The sequence below is a fragment of the Petaurus breviceps genome, unplaced genomic scaffold (assembly GCF_028583685.1).
Source record: "Petaurus breviceps papuanus isolate PSGF00001 unplaced genomic scaffold, PetGlider_PUasm1.0 688, whole genome shotgun sequence".
Classification (NCBI taxonomy): Eukaryota; Metazoa; Chordata; class Mammalia; order Diprotodontia; family Petauridae; genus Petaurus; species Petaurus breviceps.
In genome coordinates, this window is record NW_027186457.1 from 23,951,857 (window position 1) to 23,974,020 (window position 22,164).

The 22,164-nt window shown below is 44.0% G+C and overlaps 1 protein-coding gene across 2 annotated transcripts in view; it reads left to right on the forward strand.

The window, feature by feature from the left end:
* MCF2L2 (MCF.2 cell line derived transforming sequence-like 2) overlaps positions 1–22,164 on the forward strand; it is a 348,809-nt gene that overhangs the window by 300,296 nt on the left and 26,349 nt on the right. For both annotated transcript variants that reach the window (XM_069104786.1, XM_069104785.1), the window contains exons 25-26: positions 2,489–2,561; positions 15,806–15,918. In XM_069104786.1, coding sequence (XP_068960887.1) covers positions 2,489–2,561; positions 15,806–15,918 — 186 coding nt within the window. The remainder of the gene's footprint in view (positions 1–2,488; positions 2,562–15,805; positions 15,919–22,164) is intronic.

Genomic DNA, 22,164 nt, shown 5'->3' on the forward strand with positions numbered 1-22,164 from the left:
TTGAGAGGAAGAGGAAGGGAGGATGAAAACAGGAGGGAAGGGAAGGATGGAGAGAAAGGGGGAAAGGATGGAGAGGAAAGAGATGATGGTCATGATCATGGTGGCAATGGTGGAGTGTGGCACAGTGGAAAGGCATCCTGGCTGTGGAATTGGAAGACTGGTTCAAATCCCATTAATTAAGGCTCTTTCTAGCTCTATCTCTTTCATTCTGTTACCTGAATTCATCCCAAAGCTGCTGTTCAGTCACAAAAAGCAATTATTTCCTTTACCTGAATGATGAACTGCAATTCTTCAATCAGCATGCATTTTTTAAAGTGTTTACTCTGTGCCAAGAACTGTGCAAAGCCAAAAAGGAACAAGAGTGCCTGCCCTCCAGCAGATTACATACTGTGGGGGAGGGAGGAAGTTAGCATCAAACAATGAGGCACTTGCATGCACCAACAGTTAATAACTGCTGCTCTCAAGGACCTGATATTTTAACGGAGGAGACAGTAAGAACATAAATATAAAATCAGTATCTATTAAATAATATTAAGCCAGGTGGTGACTTGTCCTCCAGCCGTTTCTTTCTGAACTTGATTGAAAAAAGATGAAATGCGGATGCTGATGATTGCTAAGAACTACTTCCATTCATGGAGCTCACACATTAGGTGTGATGATTATTCCCATTTTTAGAGGAGGAAATAGACAAAGAGAGGTTAGGAGACCAGCCCTGGGTCCCACACTCTTAGAATGTGTCTTGGGCTGGATTTGGGTCAGCATCCAGAGGACAGGGAACCTGGGCTGAGGAGCCTGGACTTTCTTCTTTAGGAGTGAGGACTGAGAACCCATCCACACCCAACTGCCTTGCCTCTCCACCATCACCAACCAAGTTGGTCTCTGGATGCTTGGCCTAAGGTGTTGTCACTTGAGACTGTATCTATATTCTTCCAACTCCATTCTATTGTGCCAGGTGCTGTTCTAGGCCCTGGGAATAGTAAGATGGGAAAACGAAGATATTCCTACCTTCAGGAAGCTTATAGTTCATTCAGTGTTTCTCCACTAAGGGGCTCACTGTGAAGCCCCCCTCACTAACTTAGACCTAAGGCAATGGAATAATTCAGTGACCTTAGCCCATGTGCCGTGATAAGGACACATTCTTCAGGCTGGTGTTGTCCTTGTGCTGACCATTGACATATCATGCTCTCTAATCCATTCCAGTGAGGTTCCTGCCTCAGTTTCCTCATCTGTAAAATGGGGGTAATAACAACACCTACCTCTCTGGGTTGCTCTAAGGATTAAACCAGATAACATTTGTAAAGCACTAAGCACAGTGCCTTACACATAGTAGGTGCTATATAAATGTTAGCTTATTATTGTTTGTTGAGAGTTCAGAATAGCCCAGTGCTTTGAAGCTTACCTATGACACCAACCGCACAGTCCCTGGCAAATCACTTGAGCTCTGAGTCTCAGTTTACTTGTAGGTAACATGGGATCAAGGCTTTAAAGCATAAATAATGTCTAATTCTTCCTGGAGGCTTGCTATCAAAGGCTGGATGACTCATACTTTCTGTCCCCCGCCCCCCCGACCATCAGCTCTGCCATCAAGGGGATTCATGTATAGGTCCAGGCTGGACTAGATGGACTTCTAAGGCCTCTTCTGACTCAGAGTGAATCTGAGAACATGAATGTGTTCAACCAAGGAAGGTTGGCTGCAAGAGAGAGGAAGTTCTCCCTTTCCAAACCCATGGGATATAGCCCACCAGCCCCGTGAATGATGAAGAGCCCTGGGAAAGAGGCAGCTGGGAGCCTTTGAATTCCAGGTGTGCTGATGCCTTCATATCTAGGCAGGGGAAGGTCAGTGAGGCAGGCCCCTCCTTGACTACTGACTCATTCCTTGAAGGGGGATGGAAATTACCAGGTGACCTCCAGAGGAATCCAGAAAAGCATGGCAAACAGATCTATGGGTGGCTTTCTGGACTGCAAAAAGCCTGTGAGCTTGGCGGGGGTGGGGGGGGCCTTTGGGTACTGTACTCTCAGTTGCCTGAATGAGCTATTTTCTAAGCAAGCAACTCCAGCTACAAAATCACAAAGGCTAGGAGGTAGAAATGGTTCTGATTGAATTATTCTGCCTGAGATTGGGAGGGCTGAGTCCCCTCATTGATGCCTGGGAGTGGTAGCATTACAAGAATAGCAGATTACTAAGATTGTTAGCAGCAAGATGGAATGGATGGATGGAAAAGTGTTTATTAAAGATGCCCCGGGATGAAGTTCAGAGGGTACAGCCAATGGGGGATTATAAGATGACTGTGCCAGGGACCTTCCTTAAATGGGGGATCAGGGAGGAGCTCTCCATTGTCCCCCCTCCATCCTCCAGAAGGCATGATGAAATAATACAAATGCCTTTAATACCTTATTACTCCTAGGCATCAGTGAATCTGCAAAATTAGGCAGTAAACTTCTGGATGATTAAGGTTTGTTGTTTTTTTTTACCTTTTTCTTTGAACAGAAGCAAGTCAGCTACACCAAAGAATCACAGAAAGCGTCTATCATGCCCCTATGGACACATCCAGCTCCTCCAGGTAAATCTCCCCCACCCGGGGCTCCTCTGTTCCTTTACCATAGTTACTGTTCTGTATTTTCACAGGAATCTCCTCTATGAAGAGAAGCATCATGTCAGTCAGTCATCAGTCAGCAAGTATTTCTATGTTCTGGGCACTAGGCATAAAAACTTATATAATGAATTGGGGGAAAATACTATTTAAAAAGCACATGTACGCATACATACACAAATAATCCAATCGATCAATCAAGTAACCCTCCTATCAAGGAGCTGACATACTAATAATGACTACATACTTAAGAATATTAATATAAATAAATAAGAATATAAAAATGTGAATAAAAAAATAAAGTAAATAAATACAAAGTAATTTGGAAGGGAGGACACTAGCAGCTGGGGGAGGGTCGGGGGAGTGCAGGACAGGAAAGACATTACATAGGACAAAAGCGTCAAACTCACCAACTCAGTGCAAAACTCCCCAGTGTGGCCCAAAACAGATTAAAATGCAATTGGAAAATATTTTATTCATTTATTTATTCATTCATTCATTCATTCATTTATTTATTTATTTGCTTTTTGGAGGGGGAAGGCAGGGGAATTGGGGTTAAGTAACTTGCCCAAGGTCGCATGGCCAATAAGTGTTAAGTGTCTAAGGCCAGATTTGAACTCAGGTCCTCCTGACTCCAGGGCCAGTGCTCTATTCACTGGGCCACCTAGCTGCCCCCAATTGGAAAATATTTAACAAATTAGATAAAAAACACAACACAATATAGATAATGTTGATCTGTGATTTTCTAGGTCAGGGATGGTACAGTGGATAGATTACCAGGCATGAAATGAGGAAGAGCTGTTTGCCTTAGTTTCCCCATCTGATAAATGATCTGGAGAAGGAAATGGCAAACCACTCCAGTATCTTTGCCAAGAAAACCCCAAATGGGGTCATGGAGAGTCAGACACAAATGAAAAACGACTGAACGTGAAGTCAATATGAGGGATGCAGAGATCCGTCTAATGCCACTGACATTGAAGATGGTGTGGGAGAGGCAATTTGAGTAAATGAAGGTATTCCCGGAGGCAGAGGTGGGCAGAGGTGCCCACTGTCTGCCTTGGCCAGGCTACATGCAGACAGGAGGGGGCAAGCTGGAAGAAAGCCAGGATGCTGCTAAGACCAGAGTCATTGTTGTTAGAGAAACTGGAAGTGAGTGGGTGCAAGATAGATTTAATAAACCCATATCCTCTGCCATCTGTCAGGAAACATTCCACACCTAAAGATATCTGTGGGCCAGTCCTCTTGAGGCCTTCTTGATACTAGGCATTAAAGCACCTGGAAAAGCTGGCCTTCATTCAGCAATAATAATAATTAACTGACAAATATCATCTCATGTGATCCTCACAAGCCTGTGAGGTATCACCCTTTGACAGATGAGGAAACTGAGGCATTCAAAGGTGAAATGACTCACCTAGGGTCACACAGCTAGTAAGTGTCAGAGAACAGATTTTCCCTTGGGTCTTCTGACTCCAAGCTCAGTGCTATCTTCTGTATCACCTAGCTGCCAAGAGTCAAGGGAGCTGCCAAGAGTCAATGATGCTTGAATGATCATTGTGTGTTTAATGAGAATTATTAAAGGAGTAAAGGGGAAAAAACATATCTTGGTAATGAGATGTGTAAGTGAAGACCTACGTCACACATGGACTTCTGGGGGGAAATTCCTGGGCACAAAATGAGCTGTACAAACATGCAGATTATCCCCAAAAAGACCTCCTATGCAGTGAAAATAGAATCCTTAACAGTAACAAGATGGCCTGGAAGACAAGCCAGGAACAGTGGCCACCTGGCAAGGGCAGAAGAGTTGTGAGTGCTCTTTCATGCACCAGGAATAGAGAAAAGTCAGGGCAGAGAGCTCAACTCCCCTGGCCGCCCACAGGGAAAGGAGCCCAAACCCTAGCCCTGTTGTGGTCCTTCTTCCTGAGACCCTGGCCTGCCAGCTCTGCCTGAGGGTGGGAAGCAGCTCTATTCCTTCTATATTCTAAGCTTTGTCAGGGCCCAGGATCAGTGGAGGGGGAGTCTCCTTTTTCCTAGACCCCACTATCTTCTCTGGAGACAGGATCTTTTCTATCCAAGGTCTTTCAGCCAATTAGGAGTCACACTTCCCTACATATGCAAGCACCTCAGGGTTGCCATCATGAGGATTGCCAAAACCATCTGGCCAGCATGCTGTGAGTTGCTAACTTAAAAGATGGCTAAGTGGGCAGGTCTCAGTGGGCTCCCCCATGGATGCCCAGCCCACAATGCCAAAAAAGGGAAATCCCTAACACTCCAAACAGGTATAAATGGAAGACTTGAGGACTTGAGGAAGAGACTTGGGGTGAGGAGTTGGGACAAGACACTATAACTATGGCCCAGTATGGGAAGGATTGTCATGTGGAGCAGGAAGTAGATTTGTTCTTCTGGGCCCCAGAGGGCAGAACCAGGCAGAACCAATAACAAAGGGCAGATTTAGGTGCATATTGCTGACTCTTTTTCAGTCATGTCTGACTCTCTGTGAGCCCATTTGGGGTTTTCTTGGCAAAGATACTGGAGTGGTTTGCCATTTCCTTCTCCACCTCATTTTGCAGATGAGGAAACTGAGACAAATAGGGTGAAGTGACTTGCCCAGGGTCACACACTAGGAAGGATCTGGGCCCAGCACTCCATGTACTGTACCACCTAGCTATGGGTGTAGAAGAAAGCTTGTTCCCTAGTAGAACAGGCTCCCTTGGAAGTCAGTGGTTTCTTCTTTGGTTGGAGGACTTCAAGTTAGACCTCTTGTCCACAATATAGTCAAGGGGACTTGAGGTTAGGTAAGCTGGTCTCTTCCAACTCCTTCCTTTTCCTCATCTGTAAAATGGGCTTAGCCAAACTTTCAAGACCATGAACCAATGGGAGATTAGACTTTGTGAAGGACAGTGAAAAAGCTAAGAAACCAAAGGCGAAGGAATCATGATGAGAGTCGGCTCACCACAGACTGCTTTCTAGGGCTGGGCTCTGGGCAAGACTGGTTTATTGAAAGCTTAATCACCAACCCTTCCTATCAACTTTCAACACATTCCATGCCATAAAACCAAGAAATTTCCAGGGAGACTGCAGAAACTGGCAAGAGCCAGACGAGGAAGGAGATGCTTCTCATTGCAATTGATCTCAGCTCCTGGTATTGGAACCATAGTCAGTCTGTATACAGCCCAACTCAAACCCCATCTCCATTTTGCAGATGAGAAAAGGGAGACACAGGGAGTGTAAGTGGTTTACCCAAGGTCACTCAGAACGCAACAGAAATGGAAGTTTTATCTGGATGGGGGATATCTTCTGGGTCTTAGAAATAAACAGCCTTTAGGTGTAGGGTTGTCTTGACAAAAGAAGAAATATGCTGCCTTCTACTTTTTAAGGCAAGAGACATGAGAAGTTTTGCCTGCTCATGTGAACAAGGCCTGGAGTTGAAGTCTTGTGGTATTTCCATAGGCTCTAAGAAGTTCTTCTTTGTTTAGACCTCTGTACCCAGAGTTCCCCCTCCCCCCATTGGAGGTAGGACGAAGAAGAGGGCTATGACTGGGGAAGAAAGAAGGAAGGAAGAAGGGAAGAAGAGAGAGAGAAGGGAGGGAGGGAGGGAGGAACATAGCTAATATGGAAATGTTTTCATGACTTCACACGTTAATCAATATCATATTGCTTGCCTTCTCAATGAGTGGAGGAAGGGTAGGAAGGAGGGAGAGAATTTGGAATTTAACTTTTTTTTAAATGAATGTTAATTTTTTTTACATGTAATTTGGAAATATTTACCAAAATAAATGAAATTAGATTTTAAAAAGAAATAAGAGGGGGAGAAAGGAAGGAAGGAAGGAAAGAAGGAGGGAAAGAAGGAAGGAAATAAGAGAAATTGAAAGGTTTTTTTAAATGTACAGTTGATAACAGAAAGAAGATCAGAAGGAAACACAATGTGAACAGCTTTGAAAATTATGTGTTGCATGTCCTATACACTTAAAAAGAAAAGCAGTCTTCACATAATAGAAACTTGTTCTGTGTACAACCCAATTTTTCCATCTTACTGTGTATATAGAAGTGCTCGTTTGAGTATTTTGTTAATGTCATTAAGAAAATCATTTTTTTTAAGTCCAGTATAATGGAAAGAACACTGAAATGATCCTCTGGGTGACCTGGGCTCTAGTTTGGGCTCTGCTAATAAGTCATGTGACCTTGGGCAGGTCAGGTTCTCGTCTCTGGAATGAGGGATCTGAAGTAGACTCTCAAATCCAATGACTTCTCTGTCCAAATGTTGGCAGTGCAAGGCGAAGGAGATAAGCAGTGAAGTGCATCAGTCATGCAGCCAAATCACTGAGCTCATGGAGGGCGTTAAGGATAGAAGGGGGATGGTTGTTAGGAGCTTTAAATGCCCCAAACTCACTGCACTCACTGAGGAAGGAAGGAGAGTGTCCTGGAGAGCCATAGACAACAGCCACCAGGATATGGATTGGGTGATCAGTCTGGGCACTGTGGACCTAAAGGAAAGAGATGCTGGTGAAAAGAAAGAGAGTTTGGAAGTGCTGATGGGGATTAAGAGCTTTCTGGCTTTTCCATCATGGCCAGTGAGTCAGAGGGGAGTGCAACCAGTCTTAGAAGGGGTGGTTAGAGAAGCAGAGTCCTCAGGAGGGGGCAAGGTCTCACTGCCGGAAGATGGAGGGTAGCTCAGGATCATAGACATCAAACTCTCAACTGCCTGAAACTGACTTAAGATGAAAGGAAGTTTGTTCATTACAGAGCTGGTACTCCAGAGGGCACAGATGAAGGGGTGGACAGAGGTGGAAAAGGACCCTTGTTCAAATTCCTTCCAGCTCGGGGGTCCTATGATGGTCTGCAACCTGGGTTTCCCAACTTCAAGACCTGCATTTTTTCCCACTCCCCCAAACTTTTTCTCCACTATAGCCTCAGGGACATTGAGTTCTGGGCTAGTTCTTCCTCTATAAGCACCTTCAAAAAGGATGGTGAGGTGAATCTGGAATGGACACTTGAGACCTTGCCCAGGACACTGGACTGCATGGAAGATGAAAATAAAGACCACATAGAAAGATCAAAGTTTGATCCATCAACAAGCATTTTGTAAACTCTGACATATGTGCCAGGCATTGTGTTGAACACAGACAAGAAAAAAAAAAATGAACCCTCAGGAAGCTTACATTCCAACTGGGGAGACATGCATAAAAATATGTATGTGTAAAATAAATGCAGCAACAACAAAGCCTTAGAAGGGTGGGACCTGGGGGGTGGGCAGCAGGACAGACACTTGAGCTGTCCTACAGGACAGCAGGGATTCTACAAGGCAGAAGTGAGGGGACAGTGTTATGAACCAAGAGGTTATTAAAGTAAATTTAAAATGTCCTGACTTCCTTCTCACTGACTAATCTCAGAGGTGGGTACTTCCCCCTCTGTTTCAGTTTTTAACATCTGATGCAGTTTGAACTTCCCTATTCTTTTGATGCACCAACATGCTGGCCTTCCTTCCAGGTGTCTTGTTCATTTCCTTGATGATCTATCTTTTGCCTTCCTGTTGCAGACACCATCTGAGTAGTTTCTACATCACTCTGTCTCACTTAAGCAGCCTAAGATTCCGTCTTAGATCAGAATAAGGCAAGGATTCCCCATGGCTGAAATTCTACCCAGGTGTCTTACCCATTGACCACGGGAGTAGAAGACCAGGAGGTATGGGGGGAAGCTCAGAGAGGATCCCCTAGAGCCCCCCTAGTAGGACCTTGCCACTCCTTGCTTCCATTGCCCAGCATCTAGACATTGTGTCATCCCCAGCCCCTGCCGTGCTATGGCTCGCTCTGACTCGGCAGTTTCTTGGACCTTTTGCCGTTTAGAACATGGCAGTTTTTTGGGCTTGGGCTTTGTGGGAACACATGGCAGTCCCTGAGCCACACAATGTGTCCCTCTGATGTCAGCCAGTCCATTGTCTTTGGCTGGGGTCTTTCCTTCTTTTTCGCGATTATTGACACCAGCTCTGCTACAAGTTGGCATTTCCCTTCATAACAGGTCTTACTTAATATGTGGCTTCAGTGACTTTGCAAAGAAAGCCTCCCTAAAAGATACAGAGCTGCAACCAGGGTTTTTTCCTAGGGTGGAAATGTTTAGAGGGTGATGATGATGGCATCATTCCAGGGAGCTCTTTTTCCTTTTTTTCTGGGCTATCCTCACAATGGCAGCAGCAGTGGCCTCATGGCAGGGTGTCCTTCCTCCCCTTCAGCAGCTTAGGGTACACTTCCCATGTCCCCCTTCACTCCTCTTGATGGCAGCCACATCCCAGATGAACCTATCTCCTCTTCTTAATATTGCCCCAGGTACAGAAATTGCTAGTTACATTTCTGCCTCAGTCCCACCCACTCTCCACCCACATAAGCAGCCCTGTCTATCTGTACTATACATATGGCCCACAGGGAAATGAGATATTTTTTCTGGAAGCCTCCTTTACCATTCAACCTCCCGGTATTAAACCCTGGCCTAGGAATCAGGATGCTTAAGGTCTGTTCTTGGCTCTGCCATTGACCAGCTAGGTGACCCTGGACAACGAGCTGTCTGGGCCTTAATCTCTTGAACTGTATAATGGGTAGTTTGGATTAGACGTCCCCTAAGTCTCTCCCAGCCCTCACATACTAAACTTCCATTCTGGCTGTCACTGCCATGTTGTGATGAACTGATGCCCCCTCCCCCATAGCTGTCTTTGTGGATCAGGACTATTCCCCACCTCTCAAATGAACTTGACACTCTGGGGAATTCTCTTAAGACCTCAACAGAAACACTGGCCTGATTCTCCTTGGTTTTTCCCCTCACTTCTGTTTTCCTTCTTGGCATAAGAAAGAGGGCAAGCTCTGTGTTACAAAGGAGCCACTGAGTATCTCAGTGGTGCTTGACTCCTTTCCACCATTTCTTCTCTCCTCTTTTTCCTCCATTTTTCCCCCTCCCTTCCTTTTTTCTTGCTCTCCTTTGTCCTTACCTCTTTGTTCATTTTCTCCTGAGAACACGAGCAGCTTATCCGTGACCCTCCTCGGACACTGTCTGACTCTTCTCACTTGAAGTAAGAGAATGTAGATCCCTATTTGGGAATATGCTGTTCCTTCTTCTCCAGACTAGAGATACAAATATTTATTATTAAGTGCTATAAAAGCATATATAAGCCTTAGGAAAGGATACCATGGCTTCTGTCCTTGGGCCGAGATCCAAATATATATATATAGTTATGATGATAGATAAATGATAGACACAAAGACAAATATGTGGATATATATATATATATATATATACCCCTAAAGGAGGTCTTAAAGGAGAGGTCAGATGCTCCTTATTTTCCACTTGCAGACTCTCTCTTTACATCACTCAGTTTCTTCTCCACCTTTGAAATCCTTGCTATCAAAATTTTCCACCCAATCCACATCATGGCAGCTTATATACTGACCCTCAGGTCATTCACCAGCCTTTTACAAGACAGTCTCCATCTGACTCACCATCTTCTTCTCCCCAGCTTCTACTCTTGTAATGGGAAACTTCAATGTTCACACTGATGCTTCCTCAAACTTCCTAGCCTCCCAATTCCTCAGTTCCCTTAAACCTCAGATACTCTTGCCAAATCTGAACTCTGGATTACCCTCACCACCTACTTTCTCTGCTGTTATTGATGAGCTGCCAAATGACTCTGGAGGAAATTACATAATGGTTCTAAGGGGCATGTTATAAATTCATGTTATCCAATTTCATCTGGACCCTCACTGCTGCAAGGAAGTCCTTTTATTCCTCTCCCAATTGATTCCCTATCCTATTATCCACAGAAGTTATTCCAAGCCCTCATTTTTTTTCCCCAAGCTTCCTGTAACTCCCAATCTCCTCTCTCTGTCTCTGTCTTTCTGTCTCTCTCTCACCTTGCACCCTCTTTTATTGAGAAAATTGAAGTCATTCCCTCTCCCATTTCTTCATCTCAAAACCAGTTTACTTCATCTTCTTTCTCCTCCCTTTCTCCTTTCTTCCAGTCCCTGACAAAGAGATGGCCTTTCTCCTTGCCAAGGATAAAACTTCTACACATATGTTTGACCCCATTCCCTCACATTTTCTTTAGCAGAAGGCAAACTCAATTATCCTCTTGCTCTCAAATATTTAACCTCTCTCAGTAAACTAATTTACCCAGTGCCCAAGTGTCGCCCATTCTTAAAAAGATCTTCACTACATCCTACAGTCCCCTTGAACTATTATCCTATATTTCTTCCTTTCTCATCCAAACTTCCTGAAAAAGCTGTCTATACTTGCTGTTTCCACTTGCTCTTCTCTGACTCACTCGTGAACCCTTTGCAGCCTGGCCTCCAAACTCATCATTCAATTGAAACTGTTTTCTCCAAAGTTGCCATTGTCCTCTTAATTGCTAAGGCTGGCGGTCTTTTCTCAGTCCTCCCTCTTTTCTGCTTCTCTGCTGTATTTCACACTGTTAATCACCCTCTCCTCCTGAAGAGTCTCTCCTCTCTGGTTTCTCATGATACTAATCTCTCCTGGTTCCCCTCCTAATGTCTGACTACTCCTGCATCTCCTTGGCTGCATTGTTCTCCAGATCATGCCCTCTGTCCCCCAACTGTGAGTGTTCTTTCTCTGCCCCATTTTAGTCATCTCATCAATTCCCATAGGTTTAATTATCATCTTTGTGCACGTTTCCCATATCTACATATCCAGCCCTGGTGTCTCTCCTGACCTTCAATCCCAAAACGCTAGTTATATCCATTCCAAATTGGATGTACTTGTGATATCTTGAGCTCAACATGTCCAAAACTGGATTTATTATCTTTCCCCCAAATGTTCCCCTCTTCCAAAAGTTTACATTTTTATTGAAGACATTGCCATCCTTCTGGTCTCCCACATTGATAATCTTGGTGTATCTCCCACTCAATCTTCTTCTCCCCACCTATTCAATACAAATCTTCCCATTTCTCACATGTATCCCTTTCTCTCCCTCTTTAATCTCCCAGATTATTGAAATGACCTCTTAATTATCTACTCACTTCTGTCAGCCCTCCGAATAGCTGCCAAAGGGATTTTCCTTAAACCCATATGTGACCATGTAATCTTAATCATGATAGCTAACATTTATATAGAACTTACTATGTGATAGGCACTGGGCTAAGCATTCTTTCTACATCATACTCCCCTCTATAGATATAGATACAATTGGTATTTTATTTTTTTGTCTCTGATAATGAGGATCTGAGCTGTCCACATCCTGAGCTGTAAAGAAACAGAAAATTTACATTGACCTAAGTGGATGTTCTCAAATCGGGCAGCCCTGGGTGTGTTTGCTTAAATATCTCTTGGATTTAGAAGCAAACCCTATTTAAATTGTTTTTGGGTGTTCCTGGGTTCCTCCTTTGGGATAGCCCAATTTCCCAAACACTTCTTAATCAGGATGCTAATTTAGTTCAGAGAGCCTTTGACCCAAGGCCTATGGTGGAACCAGGAATTTCTAAGACTCTCCCAAAAGTTCAGTGCTGGAGGAGAAGAGGAGAGAGGAAGAGCAGTGTAGCTGCTTCTGGGGGATCTGAGCCAGTTCCAGAGATCTGTTGGCCTCCCTAGAGGGCAGATCATTTTGGGCTCCAACCGGCATCCAGGCACTCTGAGTTAATCCTAAAAGCCTCCAGGCCAGCCTAGGCTTCCCCTGCCCATTCCAAGTAGGACAGGGACCCTTGGCTTCAAACTACCTCTTCCAGGCTGAAATCTTGTCCAGGAAGCATCCACTTTGTATCTAGCCCTTTTGCTACCACAAAAAGAAGGTGCTTCTGTGAATATTTAATTTATATGGGCAGTTACGTGGCACAGTGAATAGAGTACTGGAGTCAGGAAGACCTCAGTCCATTCTAACCTGAGACACTTCCTGGCTATGTGACCCTGGGCAAGTCACTTAACCTCTGTTTGTCTCCGTTTCCTCTTTTGTAAAAATGTGGAGAAGAAACAGCACTTACCTCCCAGGATTCTTGTGAGGATCAAATGAGATAGGAATTGTAAAGCACTTATAGTGCCTGACACATAGTAGGTGGTATACAAATGTTAGTTATGATGATGATGATGGACCTTTCATTTGGTCTTTGACCTCCTTTGGGTATATGCCTAGCAATAGAGCATTGCTGGGTCAAAGGACGTGGACAGTCACTTTTCTGGCAAATTTCCAAATTGTTTTCCAAAATAGTTGAATCAACAGCTCTCTGAACAGCGCATTAGTTTTGCCCTTCCAACACTGTTTTTTTTGTTGTCTTTAAGCATAATCATTTTCCATTACATTCTTATCCACACATTTGGTCATTCCTCAATCAATAAGCATTTACTTTATTTCCAGTTTTTTTTGCTGCCATGGAAAGTGCTGCTATAAATATTCTGTTATCTAGAGACCTTTCTTTCTGTCTTTAATTGCTTTATGGTATGTGACTTATCATAGAATCAGTGAGTCATAGAGTATAAAGAATGTATCTACTTTTCTCATATAATTCTAAAGGTTTTCCCCAAAAGACTTGGATCAATTCATGCTCCCACCAACCACAAAGGAGTCTGCCTGTCTGTCCACAGTTCTGCCAACATTACTTCTTTCTGTCTTTTATCATCTTTGCCAAATTGGTAATCTAAGATGTTTGGGGGGTCTCTTATCAATGACCTAAAGTGTGTTTTCATGTCATTGTGTTTCCTTTTTTTACACGCAATTGTATTTTATTTTTTCCATTTGCATGTAAAGATAGTTTTCAACATTTACATTCATAAGATTTTGAGTTCCAAATTTTTTTTCTCCCCCTTTCCCTTCCCTCCCCTCTCCCTAAGATGGCAAGCAATCCAATATAGGTTGTACAGATACAATCATATTAAACATATTTCCATATTGGTGATTTTTTGAAAGAAGTATATTTCTTATTTTAAAAAAAAATTTCCATGTCTTTGACTTCATGATCTTTCTATTACATTATGGGTCCCTTCCTAACCCCACTCTGTACCACCTAATATCAAAGGGTAGTTAATTTAGTGTTTAGTCTCCTAATGTTTAAATCCTTCCCCTAAAAGTTTTTCTCACTGGTTTATTCCAAAATGTCCATAGCACAGCATCGAGGCAGCTAAGTGACCTGTAGTGTGAAACACCTGAGTTCAAATTCAGCCCTAGCTAGCTGGGTAACCCTGGGCAGGTCACTCCTTTTCGCTCTGTCTCAATTTCCTTATCTGTAACATGGGGCTGATAACAGCATCTACTACCCAGGGTTTTCATGAGGATCAAATGAGATAACATATGTAGCGGGCTTTCACACAAACCTTAAAATGTAAATGCTGACTATCACTATCGCTGTTGTTCATGACAAGCTGAATAAGCTCCATTTTAATTCAGAGAGGGTAGAAATGGGAGTGGGAGACGGAGTCTCACTCTTGCCACTTGTTTTGGGTGCCCATAATGTTAGGTTCACACTTGTGCCCTTTTGTACAAGAATCTTAGGATTTCAGTACTGGAAAGGAATTTCAAAATAATTGTCAGATTCCTGCCTCCACAGAACATAGAACCACCACAGGGACAGTTAACAAGGCCCTAAGGGAGGGAGGCCTCTTGGGGACAGAAGGAATGGTACATGATGCTTTTTTTTTTTAAAGCAATTGGGGTTAAGTAACTTGCTCAAGGTTACACGGCCAGTTATTTCTGGGTGTGGTGCTGAGTATCTGAGCCCGGATTTGATCCAGGTCATCCCGACACTGGAGCTGGTGCTCTTACTCGCTGAGCCACCTGGCCACCCCTAAGCAATTGGGGTTAAGTAACTTGCTCAAGGTTACATGGCCAGGTGTTTCTGGGTGGGTGCTAAGTGTCTGAGCCCGAGATTCGATCTCCAGGCCATTCCAACACTGGAGCCGGTGCTCTTACTCGCTGTGCTACCTGGCCGCCCCCATGATGCTTTTTCTTGACAAGCCTGAGTTCTTCTGGGCAAGGCAGAGATCTGCAGGCATTTGGACCAATGGTCAAAAGCCATTGAAGTCAGCCCCAGGTAGAACAAGTAAACACAACCATGAAGGTAACAGTAGGTGTCAGAAAATGGCAGTTTGTCTCAGAGATAATATTCTGTCTCCTCACTTGCCCTAGGTCAATGACAGCTAGAACCCCAAAGTCAGCCCTTCATCCAGTATGCTTGTGATTCACAATCTGGTGCCTGCCCATCTTTCTAGTCTGATTACTCATTATGCCCTTTGCCAAAGTTATGTTTGAGCCAGACCAGCTTCTTCCTATACCTGACCCTCCATCTTCCAACACTGATAGGCCCAGCCTATCAATCATACCTGGAACACCTTCCCTTACTCACCTCTTGTCTTTTACCGCTCCCTCCTATGTTCGGGCCAAGATCCTACAGGAAAGCCTCTCCCTAATTCCACCCATTGCTAATGCCACTCTACCCCAAATAGTTTGTATTTATTTATTTTCTGTGTATATTTGGGGAAAGGGGTGTGATGAGAGGATCTCCAGATCCATTGAGGCCCCCAGTCAACTTGTCAAAATTCCAGGGTCTCAGACTTTGGAGTTTGTGAGGTTCTCAGCCTCCTCTTCCCCCAAAGCCCTTTCAGATGACTCCATTTACAAATAGAGCCATTTACAAAAGGGAGGCAACAGAGACATTGAGATGTTAGGGTATGCCTCTTTCAGACTTAGGGCAGTTGTGTTTGTCATCTGTAAGAGGAGGGGGTAGAAAGCCCTTTCAGACTTCCAATGACTCCCAAACCAGCTATCCCAGTGGTAATTTTGCTAACACCTTATAATTTTATAAAGTGGATTGGACCACAGTTATATTTGTTTGTCTACATATTTGTCTTGACCTCTCTCAGGCAAAGAACTATTTAATTTTTTTTGTACTCTCAATGCCTAGGACATCCTAAGTAGGCAATAAAGTCCTTGTTGAATTGAATTGAGACAACATAGGACCATGGAAAATGGACTTACTCTGGAGTCAGGAGAGTCTAGGTTTGAATCCTAGATCTGGTACTTCCTCAGTTTCCTCATCTGTAAAATGAGGGTGTTGGACTTTGATGACCTCTCAGGTCTCTCCTCTGCTCCAAAACTGTAATCCTATGAATTGAATTGCATTGAATAGTCCAGCTTTTTAGATGGTGATGCTCTTTTGTGAATGCTACATAAAGGTCCAAGGGTACACACACATGGGTCGTTCCTACTTTCTCCTATTGACTTCTATTTTCTTTCTCTGAAGGTACAGCAGAAAATCAGCAGGTATTTATGAAACCAAGCCTGAGTCATCGGGACTAGAAACTTCTACCAGCAAGAACCAAAACCCCAGTCCCAACAGCACCAGGCAAAAACGAGGTAAGGGGCCCATAGGGGCGGGACCGAGGTAAGGGCACCTTCTGTTCCTGAGCCCCGACTGGTGAACATTACCAGTGCCAGGGACCCCTGACCCTAAATTCTAGGCCTGCCATTAAGCTGGGTGGGGAAAAAGCTGGAAAAATCATCAGGGTTATTGCCATCTATGAGGCAAAATGAATTTATTTCCAACTGGTTATTCCGGTTGAATTAGGTGAGGGTAACACTAGACCTTAGGTTGACTCATGTTGAAAAGAAATGGCCTTCTCTGGAGGGAAGGTAGAAAAGTGCAGACCAGGCAGGCTTGTACTGGTGATGGTTCTTCCTGGTTAGGCTCAAATCAATTGCTAATTTAATTGACAAATGCCACAAATCAGGGCTTGATTTGTTTTGTTGGTTATCTAAAAAAAATAGTAATAATGCAGATTAAACTTAAAAGTGTGTTGTGGATGCATTTTTTTTCCTGGAGAGACAATAATAATTGTTTAATAAAATTATTTAATAAGTTTAATACTTTCACCAACATGTGCGAATCCTTTGGGGTAGGAAACTGAATTCTGGTCCCACTTAGACTCAAGATTTGTTGGGTTTCCTCTTCCCAGATCTTGCAGGGGGAGGAGAGGTGGGGAAGGGAATCTGTAGCCTTGAGGACACATGTGGCCTTCTAGGACCTCAAGTCTGCCCTTTTGACTGAAAGGTGGCAGGTTCCCCACCCCTGCTCTAGGATCTGGGGTGGTTCAAGAGAGAAAGAACGGGAAATCAGACACCTTGGCTTAGAATAATGATATTTATCCCCTTTTGACCTTGGACAATTTACCCTCTCTTAGCTTCCCCACTGTAAAGCAAAGTGACTGCTCTCTAGGATTGCAAATTTAAAGCCAGAAGAAGATGTAACCTAGGCCATCTTGTTCAGCTTCCTTCTGTTACAGAGGAGAGAGCAGAGGCCCAGAGAAGTCAAGTGGCTTGTCCAAGGTTGCACAGGACTGGCAGATGGTACCAAAATGGCAGAATCAGGATCCGAACCCAGCTTCTCTACCGCCAAATCTGGCATTCTTTCCATTGCAACCCATTCAGACTAGATAACCTGTGAAAGCTTCGATTCTAAACACACATGAGACCTCCCTGTCACTAATTAGCTGCCTAACAAGGGCAGCGGGATAAGCACTGTATCTGGAATCAAAGGTCCTGGGGTCAAAGGTCCTGGGTTCAGATCTTGGCTCTCCTATTGCCTACCTGCGTAACCTCGTACAACAATAACAACAACAACAGTGATTATTAATGATCATGATGATAGCGTTTATGTAGTGCTTTAAGGTTTACAAAGCATGTTTTATGTTATCTCTTTTGATAGTCACTTGGCCTTCTCCCTGCCTCAGTTTCCCCATCTATAAAATGAGAGGTTGGGCCCTGAGGTTCCTCCCAGGTCTAGACCTATAGATACATACAATCTTGTGACTTCTTTATGCCTCAGTTCCCCAACCTGTAGATTATGGATAGTTCCTCCCTGTGACATTCATAAAATGTCTTTGAAGACAACAAATGATAAATCTCTCAGCGGTCATCTAGTCTGGATTTCTTATTTAATGGAGGAGGAAACTGAGGCCCAGGGATGTACAGCAGCTTGTCCAAGGTCACACAGAGACTAAATGAAGGAGGCAAGGTTTTCTCCTTTCCCTGAGCTGCTGCAGACAGGAGGGCACTGAAAAGTCAGTCTCGTCTTGAGGGAGCGGGTTTTAGATGTCACCTTTATCCTGCTTCCTTAACTTCTGCTGTTTCTGCTGGATGGTCAGCCCTTCTAACCTGCCAGTAGCCAGCTAAGCTCTGCCCCTTCTTTCCCCCCAGCATGCCCATATTGCACTATAGTCTATGATAACACTCCCAGCTGTCCTGATGTCCCTTCCAAGCACTTCCTGCCCCCTCCACCACTGTCATGCCAAGCTCCCATCTCCCCCATTGGGATATGGGTCCTTGCAGAGATATTTTTTAAGGTGAAATTAAAATGATATAGGATCACAGATTTAGAAGGGGGCTCTGACACCATCTAGTCCAGCCCTCTCATTTAGCAGATGGGGAAACTGAGGCCCAGAGAAATGAGGTTTACAGAGAATCACAGGTCTTGACCTGGAAGGGACCTCAGAGGTCATTTCAGAAAACCACCTAACTTGACAGATGGGGAAACTAAAGCTCTGAGACTCTAATCCCATTCTTCAAGATCATTTTCAGACTAGATTGTTCCAATCTGAATGACTGTATTTGGTCTCTGAGCGTATTTATAAAATTTTTAATTAAAAAATTAAAACCAAATTAAGATACAAATCAGGCTGAGCCAAAGGATACAGAGAACTGGAATTAAGCTTAAGGGGATGAGGCAGAGATGGTCATTTCAAGTCAGCCTGTGGTCAAGAACACAACATTGGCATCCAGGAGAACATAAAAGGACAGCCAGGATGATAAAAGGTCTTGAGATCTGGTCACATGTAGAGTAGCAGAAATTCTCACTAGATTTCCTGGGATCAAAAAACTCTACCACTCTGGGGCTAATCCCATAAGAAGCCTCTTGAAATTTGTCTAGACAAGTTCTGGAACGCCCAGCATATGGATTGTAGGCCAGTACATGGAGTTTTCTCAGCTCAGTAGGACCTTCCAGAATCAGGCACAGCCTTTGGGGCTACCTGTCAAAGGCATCACATTGAATCCTAATTAAATTTTGGCTGAGACAGAGTAAGGCTGTGCCTAAACCCATCCCGTGTTTCTTTCTCAATTTAATTCTAGTCAACAAGCACTTATTAAGCACCTACTCTATGTCAGGTACTTATTAAGCACCTGCTATGTGCCAAGCATTTAATAAGTGCCTACTGTGTTCCGGGCACCATACCAAACTCTGGAGATACAAAGAAAAGAAATCACACAATATCAGTGTCAGGGAACCTGCCTTATCAAGGGGGAGATGGGGCTCAGAACATCCCCTTCATGTTATACACGGAGGCCCAAAGAAGCAAAGAGTCTCATCTTTTCAAATGGTCTAGGCTGGGGTCCTTAATCTGAGATGTTTATTTTTAATCTTGCTGGATTTGCTTTTGGGGTTTGGTTGTTGGGGTTTTAAAAAATGTATTTTGATATCCACATTTTGATATGATTTTTTTAATCCTATGTATTTTGTTTTACACATTTAAAAACATTATTCTAAGAAGGGAAACCTATGAATTCCATAGCTTTCACCAGATTGCCGAACAGAAACCATCATGCAAACAAGGTTAATAGCCCCTGGCCTAGAGATTCAGATCTATACACAGATTTCCTCCCAGAACAGACCTCAGTCCTCTTCAAAGGTTTAAATGAGGTCTTCCTTACTGCTACACCCACCTTCCCAAGCTCCTGTCCTTTTTTCTTTGCCTTCCTTTGGTATGTAACCCTCCCTCCTTCCCTTCAATCATACTGGGGAAACTATAGAAAGCTACCTGCTTGTGCTCAGAATGGGAATCTGATTTTTACAAAGATTTACACCCTTGATAACAGTGCTGCTGAAAATGGGCTTTTTACCCAGTGGTCAGAGAACTGATGGGAGTGAAATGAATGCAGAGTTAAGTGCCAGGAAAGAGCACTGGTTGAGGGCTGGGAGAGTCAATGCTCAGTCTTGGGGTTGGGAGATGGGGTAGAAGGGGTGCAATGCCAGGAATCAAGGAGGCTGTGGATTCAAGAGAGTACTGATGTGTCAGCACCCTGAGGGACGTAGTTTTCTTAATTATGCAGCCTGCCAGGACTGTCAGGACTCATTGTCAGTTTGGGTTTTATTGGTGATTTGTGCCCTGCATTTGGCACAAAACCCACCAATTTGCCTGGCTCACCCAGAAAACCAGTTTGGCAGTTTTCTTTGGGACTAGTTGGTACAACTTCAATGCTTTAGGGATCCGTGACTTCAACCTTGTGGGTACACACCCTCCACTAAGGCTGGTTCCCCTCTGTCACTTGGTAGATGATTTTTAAAAGTTGCTGAGACCAAGAAACTTCATCACTCTATGAGAAACTTCCTGAAGAGGTTCTCTGGGCTAAGCAAGATTGGTCCTTCCCATCTGTCACCAGGACTAGAGTCAGCAAAGTCATTTAAATCCTGCCTCAGACACTTACTCGCTGTGTGACCCTGGGCACATCACTTAACCCTGTTTGCTTCAGTTTCCTCATCTGTAAAAGGATCTGGAGAAGGAAATGGCAACCTCTCTAGTATCTCCCTCAAGAAAACCCCAAAATGGGGTCACAGAGAGTCGGACATGACAGAACAATACTTATGATGTCGGTCTCAAAAGAGTACTTTAGGCTAAAAATTTTTTTTTAAGAAAAAGGTTAATTTGCTTACTAAATAAATCATCATATGTAGATAATTCATTGGGCTGCATGTAAAAAGACCTGCTGCTGGCCCAAGTCCCCTTTGTTTCCTTGCTGTTAAATCCTGAACAAGTTGCATGGCATGGTCTCTGTTTGTAAAATTTGAATGGTGCTACCCTTCTGTCTCTCTGTCTGCCACACCTGTTTCCAGGAGGTGGAGGGAGTCAGAGAATGAATCAGATTCTTCCATTGGCTCTACTAGTCCTTAGCTAGGTGAGACTCAGTAGGTGTCTCATGTCATTTATAAGCTGACATGGTAATTTGCCTAAGAGTTCCTCTGCATTCGGAATGATCTGGCATTCCCTATTGGTAAGACCATAGGTTTTGAAAGTGGTGGATAGCATTCTAGACTCAGGGTCAGAGAGACCCCGGTTCAAATCCCACCCCTGAAGCTTACTAGCTTTGTGACTATGAGCAGATCAGCTGGCCACCTGGAGCCTCAGTTTCCACATTTGTCAAATAGGGATAAAAAGAGGACCGACCTCAGAACGTTTAAAGTGCTTAGAAAGCCTAGAAGTGTAACATACATGTATATATACATACGTGTATATATACATATATGTATGTGTGTGTGTCAGTTAATAATAATTCTAATCTGCGTAAATTGGTCCTTTCAGTTCCTCAAAGACTGAGGAAGCAATGTTTTAACAAAAAAAGCAAAAACTCCTGTTCTGCTGTTCCCTCCCCTCTTTCTTCCTTTCCTTTCTCCTCTCGTCTTCCCTCTTCTCTTCCCTCATCTTTCCCCTCTCCTCTTCTTTCCCCCATTTTCTTTTCTCTTTTTCCCCCTTTCTCTTCTGGACAGCGGGTAGCTAGCCTAGTGTCCTTGAGTCCTGCACGTTTCTGCTGACCAGCACCCTGTAAGTCTCAATTTCATCTGAAATGAAGAAGGTTTGTGCACCTGCACCTGCTCCCTATTGCCTTTATCAGCTGTCCCGCTGAAGCCCTCTCTGTCCCCCGAGCTTCTTGATTTGCGCTTTCCTGCCTTATTTCTTTCCCCTCTGCCTCTCTCTCCTAGCTGATGCTTCTGCCAACCTTACCCTTGAGCGCTCAGCTCTTGCTAGAAAGCGATTCACATTGCAAGGGCTTTCCAACCGCCGAGCTCCACCCAAAGGTAAAAGAACCGCTCACTGCATCTCACTGTGTCTCCCACTGCTCCGACTCCATTCTGTCTCCTCTGCTTCATCCTCCTGCCTACCTCCCACCCCTTGAAAAGTGCAGTATTTGGTATGGCTAATCTAAATGTATATCCATGCTACTTTCCACTCTGGCAAAGTGGATACATCCACTCGGAGTCAGATTTGGCTTGAAATCCTGGCTCTGAGTTTTAACTTACGTTACAGAGCCTCAGTTTCCCCATCTGCAAAATGGGGATGATCAAATGTACATTGCTTACCTCACAGGATTGTTGTGGGGAAGGCACTTTGCAAACCTGAAAGATTTGTAAATCAGTCACATGCTGTACTCCTGGACATGATGAAGGGAGTTGGGCTAGATAGGCGAACTGAGAACTAATCAAAGGACCAGACCCAAAGAGCAATCCAAAACAGTTCTATTTCAGCTTGTAAAAAGGTCCCTAGTGAGGTGGCCCAGGGATCTGTCCTTGGTCTTGAACTGTTTAATGCTAAAGTTTTTATCAATGACTCAAATGAGACAGAGCTGAGATGCTTATCATACCTGCATTCTTCACAAAGCTTGAAGGGTGAGCCAGCACTGGATGACGGCAGAACCCAGAGAGGTGCCTCCACTTGCCCAAGATCACACAGGTGGTCAGTATCATAGTCAGGATGTCTTCAAATCCAGCCCCACACACTTCTCATCTTGACTGGCTTGCCTTGGTCATCAGAGAGGTAGCACTGTGTGGACACTTTC